The following is a 15261-nucleotide window of genomic DNA, read 5'->3' as shown; positions in this document are numbered from 1 at the left end:
TAGTTATATCAGATCTAAAGAGATGCTCATATTTCTATGCTAGCCACTTAGCACTAACCCTGGTGGTCTCTGTGGTACTAGGGCAAGTGTGTTCTAGTCTCATCTTCTTAATTACAAAGGTTTTCTCCCCTTTTATAACTGATGCCACCATTAAGAAGTGGCATTGTTTATCTGTACACTCAACAATTATCCTCTGATCTGAATTCCTGTGATACCTGAAATTCCTGGCCTGGGTGATGTGCAAATTCAACAAAGCATCTCTGAATTGATGCTGATCCCTAAAACATAACTTCATACACAGTTGCTCATGTGGTTGCTCCAATTTCTCATTATACCACTTCCTAGCAGGCCTTTTCTTTGCCCTACTCTTCCTTTTATTTGGTAGGACAAAAGAGAGTGGCTCAAAACCATCATCATCACTCTCCCTCAACAACCCCTTCTCTTCTTCATCTGATGATGGTCTGAAATCAGGTTCAACCTCTGGTAGCTCACTACAATGTGACCTAGTGGTTGGGCCTCTTCTAACTAGCAGCTTCTGCTTCTTCTTTACAGGTTCAACTATAGTTTCTTCTTCTTGTTCAAAAGTCCTATCTTGTTCTACCTCAAATGGGTCCTCAACTTCAGTGTCACCCTCATAATGCAGCATTTCTTCCTCTTCTGATTGATCATCATATGATTCTTCCTCTTGTGCTTCTAGCTCTCTCTGTCTCTTTCCCTCTTCCACCTCTACATCTTCATCATCAACCATGTAATTAGGGTCACTTCCAATTTGACCATCCTCATCAGAGGCATCACTGTCCTCATAAGCCTCAAATCCTTGATATCCCTCTTCTTCTTCTTCCAAAACTGCTTTTAACTTGTCTGTTGCATTTTTGCTTTCTTGTGTGCAAACACCAGCAGGACCAGCAGGGTGATGTGTGATACATTGACTGTCAAAGACTACTCCTTCCTTATCAACAACTAAGATAGGAGGCTCACTAAGATCATAAACAATAGGCTCTTGGTACACCACAGTGGACAAGTCTGGCTTTTCTAAATGCTGCCTCTCAAAATCAGTATCAGGGGGTGGACAAGCCCTGACTAGCAAATTAAGCACCAATTTGTCCTGGATCTTCCTCTTTATCATCTGTAATTCTGCATGACTGTCTACCAAATCCAGCCCTTTCTCTCCTAAAGATGGATTTTCAATGTGAAACAAACAATCATATGCATTAAATCCTTGGGTTTCCATCACTGCAACCAAATTCAGATAAGTAATATCTGAACCACACAGCTTCATCTCCAATGGCTCTCTTGCATCAAAATGGATCCTTACTTCCCAAATGTCTTCATCCAAACTACAGAACAAATTAAATTTCATGTATTCATTATAATTACTCTTAATTTGCAGAGCAACAGTACAGTACAGTGCAATTTAAAGTAACCTGTAAGTCTATTATTTACTAATTGAGCACAATAGCAAAATTTGGAGAGCAACAGTACAGTACAAAACAATTTAAAGTAACAGTACCAGACAGTACAGAACAATTTGGAGAGCCACAATAATCCCAAATTTTTACTGTCATTGAACTAATTTGAGAGTGCAATACACTATGTTACTAGGTTAGTTTAATTGTCCTATACTAGTCACTTCAATTGGATAAAACCTAATCCCCAACTGGATAAAGCAGAAGATGAACAAACCCTAAAAATGCCCAATTGGATAAATCAGAGGAGGAAGAGGACAAGGGTACTTACAGCACGCCGCCAAGTCCATGCGTCAACTCATGGCTGCTGCTAGGGTTCGCCACCCACTGATGCGCCAACCACAACCGCTGCTCCATGGTGAGTAACATCGACTCCTCGTCGTCGGTCGAGTACGCGGAGCTGGAGTCGTCGCCGCCATCCCAGTCGACACCAGCCGTTCCGCTAGGAGGCCAGAACGGCATCTCACCGCCGCCGTGGACGCCCTCGCATTCGTCGCTGCTTTCGTCCTCCAAAACCATGGCGTCGGCGGGGCGGTGCAGCGGCCGGCAGTCGGGACGCGGGCGGCGGCGACGGAGGAAACGAGCGAGGAGGAGGAGGGGAGGGGAATGGTGCGGCCGGGCTGGAGCTGGTGCGACCGGACCAGGTTGGAGAGCAGCAGCGCACCAGCTCGTCCTAGTCAGCGCGCGGGCACACGCCGATTGGCCAGCGTGGCACCTGACGGGTGGGCCCGAGCTATCGGATCGGGCGTCAATACGTATAAATACGCGTTTTAGCCTAATTTGAAAAAACTTAGACCAATGTTGGTACTGACACGCAAAAATTAGTAATCATGGTACCAATCTGCATGTGATGCCCGAATTGTGGTACTTCTGTGCAATTAACTCCATTTAGGAGCACTCGCTTGGCCATGGCTGCTCGCCCGCACCTGAGACGTATGTTCCGCCCAAGAACACCGCACCTCCCGCCACCCAGGACGCCGCCCGACATACAAACATCCCCAAGAGCAGTGAAAGTGACCAGCTTTGGTCCGAGGAGACACCCATGACCGGCGCAACCGCAACCCACGTCCCGCCTTGAACTACGCCGGAGCTGCCGCCGCACACAAACGGACGGGGAATGGGAGGAGGAGGAGCAGTGTCACCTGCGCTACCGGAATCTCGAACAGAGGAGGAAGGGAGATGCCCCGCGACCGCCCACCGGCGGCGACAAGGGGAAGGAGGAGCCGAGGGGGGCCCTTGCGGTGGTGGTGGATTTAAGGCTCCCGGACACGTGCGCGGAGCGCGTCCCAGGAGCGGGGTGGGGGCGTGAAAAAAATCCTGCCTGCTGGTGAATCAGGCATATGTAGACATGTTTTTCTATATTTCTTCACTCTTCTCCGTTTGTTTGTAGTTTATATTAAAATATTTACAATATTTTATATTTGTCAACGGAATAGAGCAAAACTGATGTCGAGACACGCGTGTTTAGTGCACGGTAACTACAAGGAACCCTGAAAGTAGCAGCTCGAGCGTCATGCACGTACACGCTTTCGATGGACATGCCACATGTGTGTAAGTGTGTTTGATTGATCCTAAGTACTTCCTTGGTAACCTCAAAAAAAGTAGTCAATATGTAAAGAAATATAAGACCGGTTAGATCCCTATATTTTTGTACTCCACGAGGGGAGTACGTACTCATTTCTTCTCTTGGAATGGTATTTCTTTTTTTTATTTAAGTTAAAAACCGGTGTGAAAAACTTCACAAGACATACAGACGCATTTTATGCTTATTTCTCCAGGTTGGCAGTCCATCTGTTAACAAGTAGATGTCCTGTCTGCGGTGTGGAGGAGGAAGACAGCTTCATCCCTTTATGCGCTGTCAATTTGGCCGAGACTTATATCTTGCTATGGCCAAAATCTGGCATTTGCCATGTGCTGATTTGATGATACACAATGGCAAAGAATGGCTATTGCATGTCCTAGCGCCACTAAGCGAACTTGAACGTTGCATGGTATTGATAACGTTCTCGAGGAGTTGGTGCGTTCGGAATGAGATTATTCACTTCAAACCTGCTCCGCCTATGGAAGCTTCCATCCCTTTTTTGCAGAGTTATTTGGAGTCTTTAATAGCCATCAAGCTGAACACACACATGGACCCAGGTAAAGGGAAGGTGGCGATCTCACCTGAATCTGTCATAAGTCCTGTTAAAGAGACTGGGCCGGCGCTCAGGTGGCTGAAACCGGAGCAAGGATGGCTGAAACTTAACACAGATGGGTCTTTTATCTCAAGTGATATGGCTGGTGCAGGCATGATCTTGCGGAATTCAAATGGAGATATTATCTTTTCGTCGTGCAGAGCTTTGTATTCTTGCAGGGATACGTTAGAAGCGGAGCTATGTGCTTGTATGGAGGGACTATCTTCGGCCCTTCAACGGACAGCTCTTCCAATTGCTATTGAGATGGATTCTCTCACGGCGGTATCTATCATCACTTGTTCAAATCCTGACCGCTCGGTTTATGCTTCTCTCGCTAATGAGATTAGATATCTCTTGAGTCTTTGACATACTTGTATTACTCATGTTTCGCGTTTGCAGAATAAGGCTAGTGATAGTTTGGCTACTTTTGGTAGAGTCGAGGGTCGAACCTTGACGTGGATTGGCTCTGGTCCTCCAGAAGTTCTGGAAATAGTTGAAAATGATTGTAAGGACCTGATTATTGAGTAATACAAGTATTTCCCCCATAAAGAAAACAAATACAGACACAATTATTCCTTACATATTTCTAGAACCCACACGCAACACCTCGAATATAACTTTTTTAATGGGAGATCTAGAATATAGGATTTTTTAATAAAAGGGTGACTCGCACGATTTCATTAACGAAACTAGCGGTATACAACCAAAACACACCACCATCAGTGAACCAACCTGTAGTTGGATGGTTAGGAGGACAGTGGTATCCCAACCCACCAGGGTTCAAATGCTGGTGTCGCATTTGACTTAGTAAAATCTTAAAATGACATGGCAGCTTAGTCTTTCGAAGGTGCTCATAGAGGTAAAGTGTGCATGTGTGTGTTTATAACAACGAGTGTATGTGCTTAATATAAGCGCTTACATTTGTACTGTGTTTGGAAAAACACACCACCACCAAGGACCGCATAGACTCGATACTAAGAAACGCTCACAACCTAGCTACCACCAGCTCAGCTAAACAACTCTTCGAAGTTCGAAAGAAGAGAAAATACTAGTATTCTGCACCCACTCCAAAAGCAACAAAGCAAACATTTTCTCTTCTAGAAGACTTTCTCTCGATCAGCAATCTTCTTGTCTGGGGATTCATGAAGCCTAGCTACGTTTTGCTTCAAAGTTTTCAACCGCGACTTGTTGCAGGAGCTTTGCGCACCGCTGCAGGTCTAATTTTGCGTCCTACTTCCCGTACAAGATATTCCAATCGTTAATCCAGTTCGAAACCTGAAAAGAATAGTAACTTGCTCAGAGGGCCACCTTTTTTGAAAACAAGCCAAAGTGCGAGCTTTTCAAATACTCCAGATAATAGTAGCAATTCCTACCGAAAAGAGTTCCTTTTTCATAGAACCCATATTCTTTAGCCTCCATTTCTAAATATTTGTTTTTCTAGAGATTTTAATAAATGACTACATACGAAGCAAAACGAGTGAATCTACACTCTAAAATATATGAGAGAAGTGCATTTTTCATCCCCAAACTCTTGCCCTAGTCTAATTTACAACCCCGAACTTCAATACCATCTAAATTACAACCCTCAACTCTCAAAACAGGTCAGAATTCAACCCTCCCCTCCTTGTTCACCGGTTTTGACCAGGGCTGACCAGTTTTGACCAGTCAACAGGTCCAATCAGCATGCCACGTCAGAAAAAAATTCAAAATTTCAAGAAAAATATAAATAAAAATCTGTAAGATCGAGAAAAAATCAGGAAAAAAACCAAATTTCCGAAAAAAAAGTTTGCGAAAAAAATTCGGAAACTTTTTCCGTGATTTTCGGGGGAAAAAATCAAAAAATTGAACTTTTTTGGAAATTACTTTTTCTAGATTTTTTTCTATTTTACAGTTTTTATATAATTTTCTTGGGAATTTGAATTTTTTTCCTTGGATTTTTTTATTTTAACTATTTTTCGATTTTTCATGGAAATATCGATATTTTTGTTTTTCAGAAATTCGATTTTATTTATTTTCCCTGATTTTTTCCCGGAAATTTGATTTTTTTTTTTATTTCTTTTCCTGGATTTTTTTATTTTACAGCTTTTTAAAAATAATGCTGATGTGCCATGCTGACGGGACCCGTTGACCGGTCAAAACCGGTCAACAAAGAGGGGAGGGTTGAATCCTAGCCGGTTTTGAGAGTTAGGGGTTGTAATTTAGACGGTATTGGAGTTCGGGGTTGTAAATTAGACCAGGACAAGAGTTCGGGGTTGAAATGTGCACTTCTCTCAAAATATATCTATATACATCCGTAAGTGATAGTTCATTTAAAATCTCTAAAAAGACAAATATTTAGGAACGGAGGTAGTATGTTCCAAACGTATCTAACTAAGGGACACTGGGAAAAAGAGATGATTAATAGCTTCAATTTTACCATAGAAAAGACATTCAGGTTCACATCTCCCCCCTCCATGCAACAACACATCTCTAGTCAAAATGTTTTATTTCAATACTAACCAGATAAAGGTTCTAATTCTAAGTGGAATTTTGACTTCCCAGAGGAATCTGTTGGGAGCTTTGCTCCCCACCTGCATAGTCAAATAAAAGGATTTAACACTATAAGCACCTGAACTAGCAAGTAGCCGGAAAAGTTTATCTTCAGTGTCAGACAGAGAGGCATGCACACATAGATCAGCCAGCTTAGACCATTGCTCTGCTTTTTCTCCCACCAAGGCTCTTCTGAATTCTATGAGACTTTATCGGCTAGAGCATCATGGACTGTGATGTTTTGATCTAATGATATATTATACAATCTAGGAAAGGTCCTCTATCTTCCTAGAATACAATTTTCCCCCATTTCCAACACAAAATTTGCAACAAGACAAGAAGAGTTCTTTTATTTTAAGCAACTCTTGCCAAAAATGAGAATGTCCATGCTTTACTTTACTTGCACCTAACCCAACGTTGATCCATGAATATATTTGTCCCACAAAAGTTTTTGCCACACTCCCTGCTCACTGAACAGCTTCCAAAGCCAATTAGCCAACAAAGCAATATTCATTGATTCTAAATCCAGCTCCCCCGAACCTCCTAATTCCTTTGGTTGGCACACCGTAGGCCAAGCAACCAGATAATACTTATGCTTTTCTTTCTCTCCACACCATAAAATCTAGCTCTAGGCCTATCATATTTTTTATCCCTTTAAGGAGATCATAGAAAGGAAAGTATGAGCAGGGGCAAACTAGAGAAATATGTATTCACCAGAGTAGTTCTACCATCAATATTTAGGAATCTACCAAGCCATCACCGCATTATATTTTCCATCTTACAAATAGATGGATCCCAGTCACTGTTCTTTAACCTCTTCTCATCCATAGGCACACCCAAGTACTTTATTGGAAAATATCCCCTCCCAAGTCTAGAATATAGTTGAACGGCCAATTTCAAGTATTGTGTCATACCATACATGATCCAATTAGTTCTTTGATTTGTTCTACTATGTAAATAAATTGCGAATATGGTTCAACTAATGCACTACTAATCATATTGATAGCCAATTGTTTCATCCTCGTTGGGCCAAACTAAAGTTCAGTATGAATATCTGGGGCTACTCGATACTAACAAATTATTTTGAAGACCTTTTTTTTTAGAACCTAACAGGATGCATAAAAACAAACAAAATACCGAAATTGTTGAATGGAGCTCGGCCTCTATCAAGGACGAATTTGAAATGATCAAAATTCATATTTACACGTTTCAATTTGTTTTAACAAAATACACATATAATTGAGACATAATGCACAAGTGTGTAAATTTTTAGGCATAACAACGAGTGCTACACAAAAACAAATCGGTGATTTTTTTAGTAGATGTACTATTAATGTATTTGTTTTTTTTCTTGCACAGATTGCATGCATTTCAAGGTATTTCATCCTGAAATTTTACACGCATACACATCACATCCTTGTATACTTGTACTTTTTTCAGATTTTTTAAACGTGAGAAGTTCAAATTTGAATTTTCCAAAATTCGGCCTCCATGGAGGCCGAGCTCCAAAACGCTCTACTCACAAAATACCCGCTATTTGATAATATAAATTGGTGTTTATAACTCTACTGTACCATATACTACGTAGCAGAAAACGTGTCAAACATAATACATACCAAGTCATTTCCTACGTATATGGTACTGTAGAGTTACACCAATTCATATTATATCAAACTATTTGTACTAATAACAAATCATGCTGGCTATTTACATACCAGTCGTCCGAGTGAAATGCCAGTCCATCTTCAAATGTCAAAACGTCTGCCAGGGAAGGAAGGAAAAAAGCAAGTTCAGCTTGGCATCTCAACGGAAATGGCACGATCAAGGAAGTGGAATCCAATTATTCATCAAGCTTCTAGATATTCGTTTGTTTGTTTTTTTGCTGGAAGACTTAGATATGCGTTGACAAAGCTATGCCTCAAAAATTTAATTCTTCCGACCTTGCAAATTGCGGCGAAAAGCTTGTGTCCTGTAGAACATGACCGGATAACGACCAGAGAGATGTTCCGGTCACATACACCTGGCCCGTGAGAGAGCTCCGTTGCAAGCTACAGACGCAGAGGCCAATTTGCAGACATGCTGCTGTCTGTGGTGTAGCGGTAGAGGCTGAATAGTAGGTGAATATCGCTGTCCGGGCTGAACGTGGTACAACTCACATCGGACGGCCGAGAACACATACAGCTCCCGATCGCTGTCAGTCTGAACCGCGAGGACCAGGACGCTCGCGCTGGCTGCGCGATGATATATACGGCGCGATGCTGACCCCGTGGATTTTATCTACGCCTCCGGCCTACACAGGTGATATCAGCTGGGACGACGTGCGTGTGGCCGGAAGTTGGACGCGATCGAGCTTCTCCTCCGGCCGTTATCTGTAGAGACGGCAGATAAGCACGGGAGGTGAAACGAGCCGAGATTAGCACGAGCTATGCATGTATGTACAGTACGTATGTATGTACATTTGTCGTTGTCGTTTCTTCTTTTGAGAAAGAGAGACTACACGGAACTGTGAAAGCGGCACTCGGGATGGCGTCGCATCCAGCGGTCCCTTAATCCCGATAGGCATGGCACGTCGATCGTGGCCACTAGTACGTGTTTCGTTGATGCTAAGTGGATGAGTAGAGCTGACTGGCACCAGAATCATCATCGTCATCTCATCTGTCGAAAAGGAGCGAGAGAAACAGACTTTAGTTGGGGTCTACTTTCCATGAACGTAGCAGCACATGGGATTGAGCATTTAGCTAGAGGAAGGTGCTTCTAAATCTCCTTTTACGGGCAAGAAGAAAGGCAAATCTTTGGGGGGCTCCGCAGCATCACATGCACACGATCACAACTTTTTCTAATTTTTTTTAACACAGAGCAGACACAAGAACGCGTACACGCACACCCTATCCCTAGCATCTCCAATATATGGTCCAAATGTAAAAGTACTAACTTCTGGACCGTCTGAGGCCAAAAACGCAGATTTAACAGACGATTCATATTAAAAAAAAAGATCGCGGCCTCCTCGTGATGTAAAATACAACACCTCACGGTGCAAATTTACATCACGAGGTGCATCTGGTCCAAAACCAGCCACCGCCCGCGAACGCCCAACCGCCAGTTCCTTTCCTTTCCTTTCCGCCCGCCCGCGACCTCCCGCCCGTCTGCCGCCGCCCGCGAACGCCCAACCGCCAGTTTCTTTCCTTTCCGTCCGCCCGCCCGCGACCTCCCGCCCATCTGCCGCCGCCCCGCAGCTCCGCCCCGCCCAGCTCCGGCCGCCACCGCCCCGGCCGCACGCCACCGCCGCTCCACCGCTCTCACCGCTCTCCGATGGCGTCGAAGAAGACGTCGAAGGGCAAGTCGGGCTTCTTCGGCGTGAGGCGGAACCCCTCTGGTAACTTCAGAGTGGAGTTCTCCGACGCCGGGAGGCATTGGTGGATCGGCACGTACCCCTCCGCCCACGAGGCCGTGCGTACCTACGACGTGGCGGTGTGGCGTGCCGAGAGGCCTCGGAAGCACCCCAACTCCCCAGAGATCGAGAGTCGGGCGGAAGTGGAGATGCTTGTGCCGCAGGGCATCAAGATGAAGGAGATCCCGACGAAGAACAAGATGACGAAGAAGCCGTCGGTTGTCGTCAGTGCCGGCGAGACCGACGAGGAGGCGATGGCAAGGTTTGCTCAGGAGCATCCGGAGTACGTCCAGGCCGAGCTGGAGTACTACTGGAAGCGTGAGGCGGAGCAGAAGAAGGAGGACGAGGTCGGTCCCTCGACGGTGATCCCCATCGAGTCCTCTTCCGAGGAGGACTGGGCAGACTTCTCGGAAGAGGAGGAGGAGGGGTGCGACAACCCGGAGAAGGAGGAGTTCTGGGCGCAGTTCCGCAACTCCGACGGTGAGGAGTAGTTTATCTAGTAGTTTGAATAAGTAGTAGTTGAAGTTCATGTATGAAACTATGTTGAATTTGATGTTTGAACTGTTGAATGGACTAGTAGTTTGTCGTTTTAAAAAATTTACATCTTTATTTTAGACCATCTATTGGAGTTGCTCTTTTGGACCATCAATTTGGACCATCTGTTGGAGTTGAGCTTTTTTCGGAGCTCCAAAACGCATTTTTTTGACGGTCCAAATTTTACATCTCCGGTTTTAGACCGTCAAATTTTGGACCATTTATTGGAGATGCTCTAAGCACCTCTGAATGACGCTGGAATCCTGAAATAAATTCAGTAATAAATGTGAGCACCAGGACTTAAACCCTAGTGAGCTGGGGATACCACAATTCCTCTAACCATTCAATCACAGGTTGATTCGTCGATCAAAACTTTTTCAATGGAAAGATGTCAAGTGTCATATTACCGAGCTAAGAAAAAAAATACCACTCCCTCTAAATTAATTGACGCGGCCTCTGTACAAGCTCTATATAATGTTGTATAGAGGTTGCGTCAATTAATTCGGATGGGAGGGAGTACCTCGTTTGCAACAGATCGCGTCTTGCACGAAACACACTTTATAGGTGCACCACCATCTTTTGTTTGTATGTGACTTATCTTTTTTATTCCTCTCATAGCAAATAGATTGAAATTAAATGTCCCCCGCAAAAAAAGAAAGATTGAAATGCCAGTAACATTACAATTTACAGTCAACGCCTTTGTCGAGAAGCTTGATGAGCTTGTTGGCATTGTCGTCGGAACAAAGAGATGGGTACGGTTTTCGTGTAAGTGTCATCGTCGCATCTAGCTGGCTCCCCTCGCCTCATGGCGCCTTACGACGCATGCAAGGTGGGTGGGGAGTGGGGGCATAGTTTGGGTTGATCATGGTTGTCATCATTATTATCGTCATGTCAAACAGAGCAAGAGAAAAAGACCTAATTGGGTCCTGCTTTCCATGAACACATTACATGGAATTTTCCAAAAGGGAGGTGCTCCTAAATCTCTCTTTATGTGGAAAAAGAATGCCAAATATTTCCGGCTCCCCATCTTAAGCCCACGCTATCATAAATCTATCAATAAATGTTACACCTACAAAGATCTACCAATACAAACTAACCCCTTCATTTCACAATGTAGTGCGTCCGCGCTTTCCGGGATTTAATTTTGTCCATAAATTGAACTATCGAGACCGACTGCGGCGGGAGCAAAAATTATACCACAGGATTCGTATTTTCGATATGAATTTAGTGATATAATTTTTGTCCCTGCCGCAGCAGGTCTCGTTGGTTAAATTTACGATCAAAGTTGAATCTCGGGAATTGCGGGCAAACTACATTGTGAAACGGATAGACTATCATGGAATGGTCACTAAACATATCGAAGTCAGAATGGGCAGTGAGTCAATAGAGATTTCAAGCCCATATGAAATGTTGAAATGTCTGCCGGGAGGGGAGAAAAAACAAGGCAAGCCCGGTTTGGCATCTCGGCCGAAATGAGACGACCAAGCAAGTGGAATCCAAGTTGGATTATCCAAGCAACCAACCACTAATCAAAAACTTTTTTTTTGATAACCCAACCACCAATCAAACTGCCTGTCACTCAGCTCTCACCTCCAACTATCCTATCGCGACCGTATGCACGTTGACCAAGCCACGTTTCTCAAAAAAGTCATACTGTTCTAGATATCATGGCCCCGCTGGAAATGACCGGCGCCTCTTGACCCCAGCACGGCCGTCGGTTCCCCATCGGGCGGCTCCTGTAGCGCGCTGCCTCCCCTTCTTATGCCGTGGCAGAGGCCAAGCCTCGTGTCACTTGCTCTGCTCTGTCCTGCCTCCCCAACAACCACGAGATAGGCGCCCGCGGTCGCAGGCCACTGAAGCTAGGCTAGCCTCCCCGATCCGGCCGCCATGGAGAAGCTCGGCGCGAACCCGGCCAACTCGTGCCCGCTCACGCCGCTCGGCTTCCTGGAGCGCGCCGCCACCGTGTACGGCGACTGCCCCTCCGTCGTCTACGGCGGCACCGTCTTCACCTGGTCGCAGACCCACCGCCGCTGCCTCCGCCTCGCCTCCGCGCTCGCCTCCCTCGGCGTCTCCCGCCGCGACGTCGTAAGCACCCATCCGTCCGTCCCCTAACTTAATTCTTGAATCTTGATCGCCTCCGTCGTCGATTGCGAATTGATTTGGGTTTCTGTCTTCTGATCGATGGATCGTGCGAATTGATTTGGCAGGTGTCCGTGCTGCTTCCGAACGTGCCGGCGATGTACGAGGCGCACTTCGGCGTGCCCATGAGCGGCGCCGTGCTCAACAGCATCAACACGCGCCTCGACGCGCGCACCGTGTCGGTCCTGCTCCGTCACTCGGGGTCCAGGCTCATCCTCGTCGACCCGGCGCTGCTGCCCGTGCTCGACGAGGCGCTCCGGCTCCTCCCGCCGGGCCACCCGGCCCCGCGGGTCGTGCTCGTCGAGGACCCCCAGGAGAAGGACTTCTCTCCCGCGCCCGCCGCGGCCCTGACGTACGAGAGGCTGCTCGAGATGGGCGACCCGGAGTTCAAGTGGGTCTGGCCGGCCAGCGAGTGGGACCCGATGATCCTCAACTACACCTCCGGCACCACGTCGGCGCCCAAGGGGGTCGTGCACTGCCACCGCGGCATCTTCGTGGTCACCGTGGACTCGCTCGTCTCCTGGTCCGTGCCGGAGCAGCCGACGTACCTGTGGACGCTGCCCATGTTCCACGCCAACGGCTGGAGCTTCCCGTGGGGGATGGCCGTCGTTGGTGGCACCAACGTGTGCCTCCGACGCGTGGACGCCGCCGAGGTCTACGACACCATCGCCCGCCGCGGGGTCACGCACCTCTGCGGGGCACCCGTCGTGCTCAACATGCTGGCCAACGCGCCCGAGGGCGTGCGGAGGCCGCTGCCGGGGAAGGTGCAGATCCTCACGGCCGGCGCGCCTCCGCCGGCCGCGGTGCTGGGCCGCACGGAGGCCATCGGGTTCGACGTCAGCCACGGGTACGGGCTGACCGAGACGGCGGGGCTGGTGCTGCTGTGCGCGTGGAAGGGCGAGTGGAACAAGCTTCCCGCGTCGGAGCGCGCGCGGCTCAAGGCGAGGCAGGGCGTGCGCACGCCCGGCATGGCCGAGGTGGACATCGTGGACGGCGAGACCGGCCGCAGCGTGCCCCGGGACGGGTCCACGATGGGCGAGATCGTGCTCCGCGGCGGGTGCGTCACCATGGGCTACTTCAAGGACGAGGACGCCACCCGGGCGGCGATCCGGGACGACGGGTGGTTCTACACGGGGGACGTGGGCGTGATGCACCCGGACGGGTACCTGGAGATCCGCGACCGGTCCAAGGACGTGATCATCAGCGGCGGCGAGAACATCAGCAGCGTGGAGGTCGAATCCTTGCTCTACGGCCACCCGGCGGTGAACGAGGCGGCGGTGGTGGCGCGGCCGGACGAGTTCTGGGGGGAGACGCCGTGCGCGTTCGTGAGCCTCAAGGAGGGCGCGGCCGACGCGGTGACCGCGGCGGAGGTGATCGCGTGGAGCCGGGAGCGCATGCCCGGGTACATGGTGCCCAAGACCGTGGTGTTCCGCGCCGAGCTGCCCAAGACGTCCACCGGCAAGATCCAGAAGTACGTGCTCCGGAACCTCGCCAAGGAGATGGGCCCGACCCGCAGGGGCGTCAGCACCACCACCAGCAAGATGTAGAAGTATAACTACTCCTAGATAGTGTCGTGGTCATGCTACTCCTTGGCCTGGATCGGGTGCCCTTTTAAATTGCTGTAGAAATTCAGGGATGTGTCGTCTTGCTTCGCTTGATCTGCAGCGGCCTGATCAGCATTCAGCAAGCCTGTCTGCTGCAGCCGCAAGATTCTATTATGTGCATGATGCATGTCTCCCTGCTGGTTATGTGTGAAATGAGGGCACCCTTGTGATAAACTTGTTTAATCAATCAGCTGATAGGCACTGGACCGAGAATTCATTCCAGGGTAGGCCGCCGTCGTTTCGGTAATCTTTCGGCAAATTCGTTGTGGTTGTGCCGTGGAAAAGTGATTTCTTACGCTGAAATCATCATTGGTTAGAGACTTGAGTGGAAGAAACGGGGAGAAAGGTGAATCTGTGCTTGTGCGCCTTTCTCTTCATCTCTGCTTGGGGTTCAGTTGGATTTCGCTTATGCTATACTTTCATCGTGTCTTTCTAATTTGCTCATGTCACCGAGCCTGAAAATTTTGACTCCGTCTCGAAAAGTAAAAAAAATATCATCTGCAAGCATTGAACATGAGCTGCTATCTAATTTTTATTTAGATGATAAAAATATAATCCTCCCAGTGTTCTGTATGATTCCATCTCGTGTTGCAAAGTAAAAACCAAAAGTTATTGAATGACGTCAGAGACCCCAACGCGGCGATGTCTGCTTGCATCCTTCCGCTTTTCATATTCAGATTTACATTCTCTCAGCCACTTATATTTGAAATGTTCATGATTTTAGGAAAATATTCACGAATTCAAAAAAAAACTTATGAATTATTTTTTTTGTTGAAATGAAAACAAAGTTCGTGAATTTTGAAAAAATGATTTTGTGTTCAAAAAAATTGAAAATATGAATTTTTCTTCGCAATTTGAAAAGGTTTACAATTCAAAAATATTCACAAATTTTATAAATGTTCACAAAAGTAAAAAAATAAATGTCTGCAAATTCTAAAAATGTGTGAATTTTCAAAATGGTCAAGAGACTTGGGTGCACACTTTTATCACGAATATGAAAAATGGTTGCATATTTGCAAAACTTTTGGCAAATTCATAAATGTTGGTGACCTCAAAAAATGTTCATGAATTCAAAAATTTCTTGTGGATTTTCAAATGTTCACAAATTGAAAATTGTTCTTGAGTTAAAAAATTAACCGTAAATTTGAAAAAATGATACACAAAGTTAAAATAAAAAACAAGAAGCCATAAGATAACTATTAAAAACATAAAATGGAAGAAAAAACAAAAAAAATCTATAACCTTAACAAAATCATGAGAATCTTTCTTTTAATTGAAATGTAAAAGCAATGGGAGCCAAACCACCAATGGGTCGACACATATAAGTGGCACGAGCGTACAAGAGGGTGTGCGCATGTGTGCTATCCAGCGACTCAGGCGCGGAATAGGAATCATCAGAATCGATGGAACAGACTGGTGAATGCGAA

General features: G+C 46.6%; 2 protein-coding genes across 2 annotated transcripts; both read left to right on the top strand.

Annotated features, from left to right (window-relative positions):
• The first annotated feature begins 9478 nt into the window (after positions 1-9478).
• LOC125534487 (ethylene-responsive transcription factor 1-like) lies at positions 9479-10048 on the top strand. Its single transcript, XM_048697699.1, has one exon. The coding sequence runs from the start codon at positions 9479-9481 to the stop codon at positions 10046-10048; it is 570 nt and encodes a 189-aa protein (XP_048553656.1).
• Positions 10049-11867: 1819 nt separating this feature from the next.
• On the top strand, positions 11868-14024 carry LOC125540288 (2-methylpropanoate--CoA ligase CCL4-like). Its single transcript, XM_048703893.1, has 2 exons — positions 11868-12176; positions 12299-14024. The coding sequence occupies exons 1-2, from the start codon at positions 11979-11981 to the stop codon at positions 13775-13777; spliced, it is 1677 nt and encodes a 558-aa protein (XP_048559850.1). The 5' UTR covers positions 11868-11978; the 3' UTR covers positions 13778-14024.
• Positions 14025-15261: the final 1237 nt, after the last annotated feature.

The sequence above is a fragment of the Triticum urartu genome, chromosome 2 (genome assembly GCF_003073215.2).
Source record: "Triticum urartu cultivar G1812 chromosome 2, Tu2.1, whole genome shotgun sequence".
Classification (NCBI taxonomy): Eukaryota; Viridiplantae; Streptophyta; class Magnoliopsida; order Poales; family Poaceae; genus Triticum; species Triticum urartu.
The sequence above is the reverse complement of the archived record's forward strand: the minus strand, read 5'-3'. Positions and strand labels throughout refer to the sequence as shown.

What these genes read in the sequence shown, in the direction of transcription:
- LOC125534487 (XM_048697699.1), top strand. Translation starts at nt 9,479, where the DNA reads ATGGCGTCGAAGAAGACGTCGAAGGGCAAGTCGGGCTTCTTCGGCGTG.
- LOC125540288 (XM_048703893.1), top strand. Translation starts at nt 11,979, where the DNA reads ATGGAGAAGCTCGGCGCGAACCCGGCCAACTCGTGCCCGCTCACGCCG. An exon ending in GCGTCTCCCGCCGCGACGTC is followed by an intron (nt 12,177 to 12,298) that starts GTAAGCACCCAT and finishes TTGATTTGGCAG; the next exon opens with GTGTCCGTGCTGCTTCCGAA.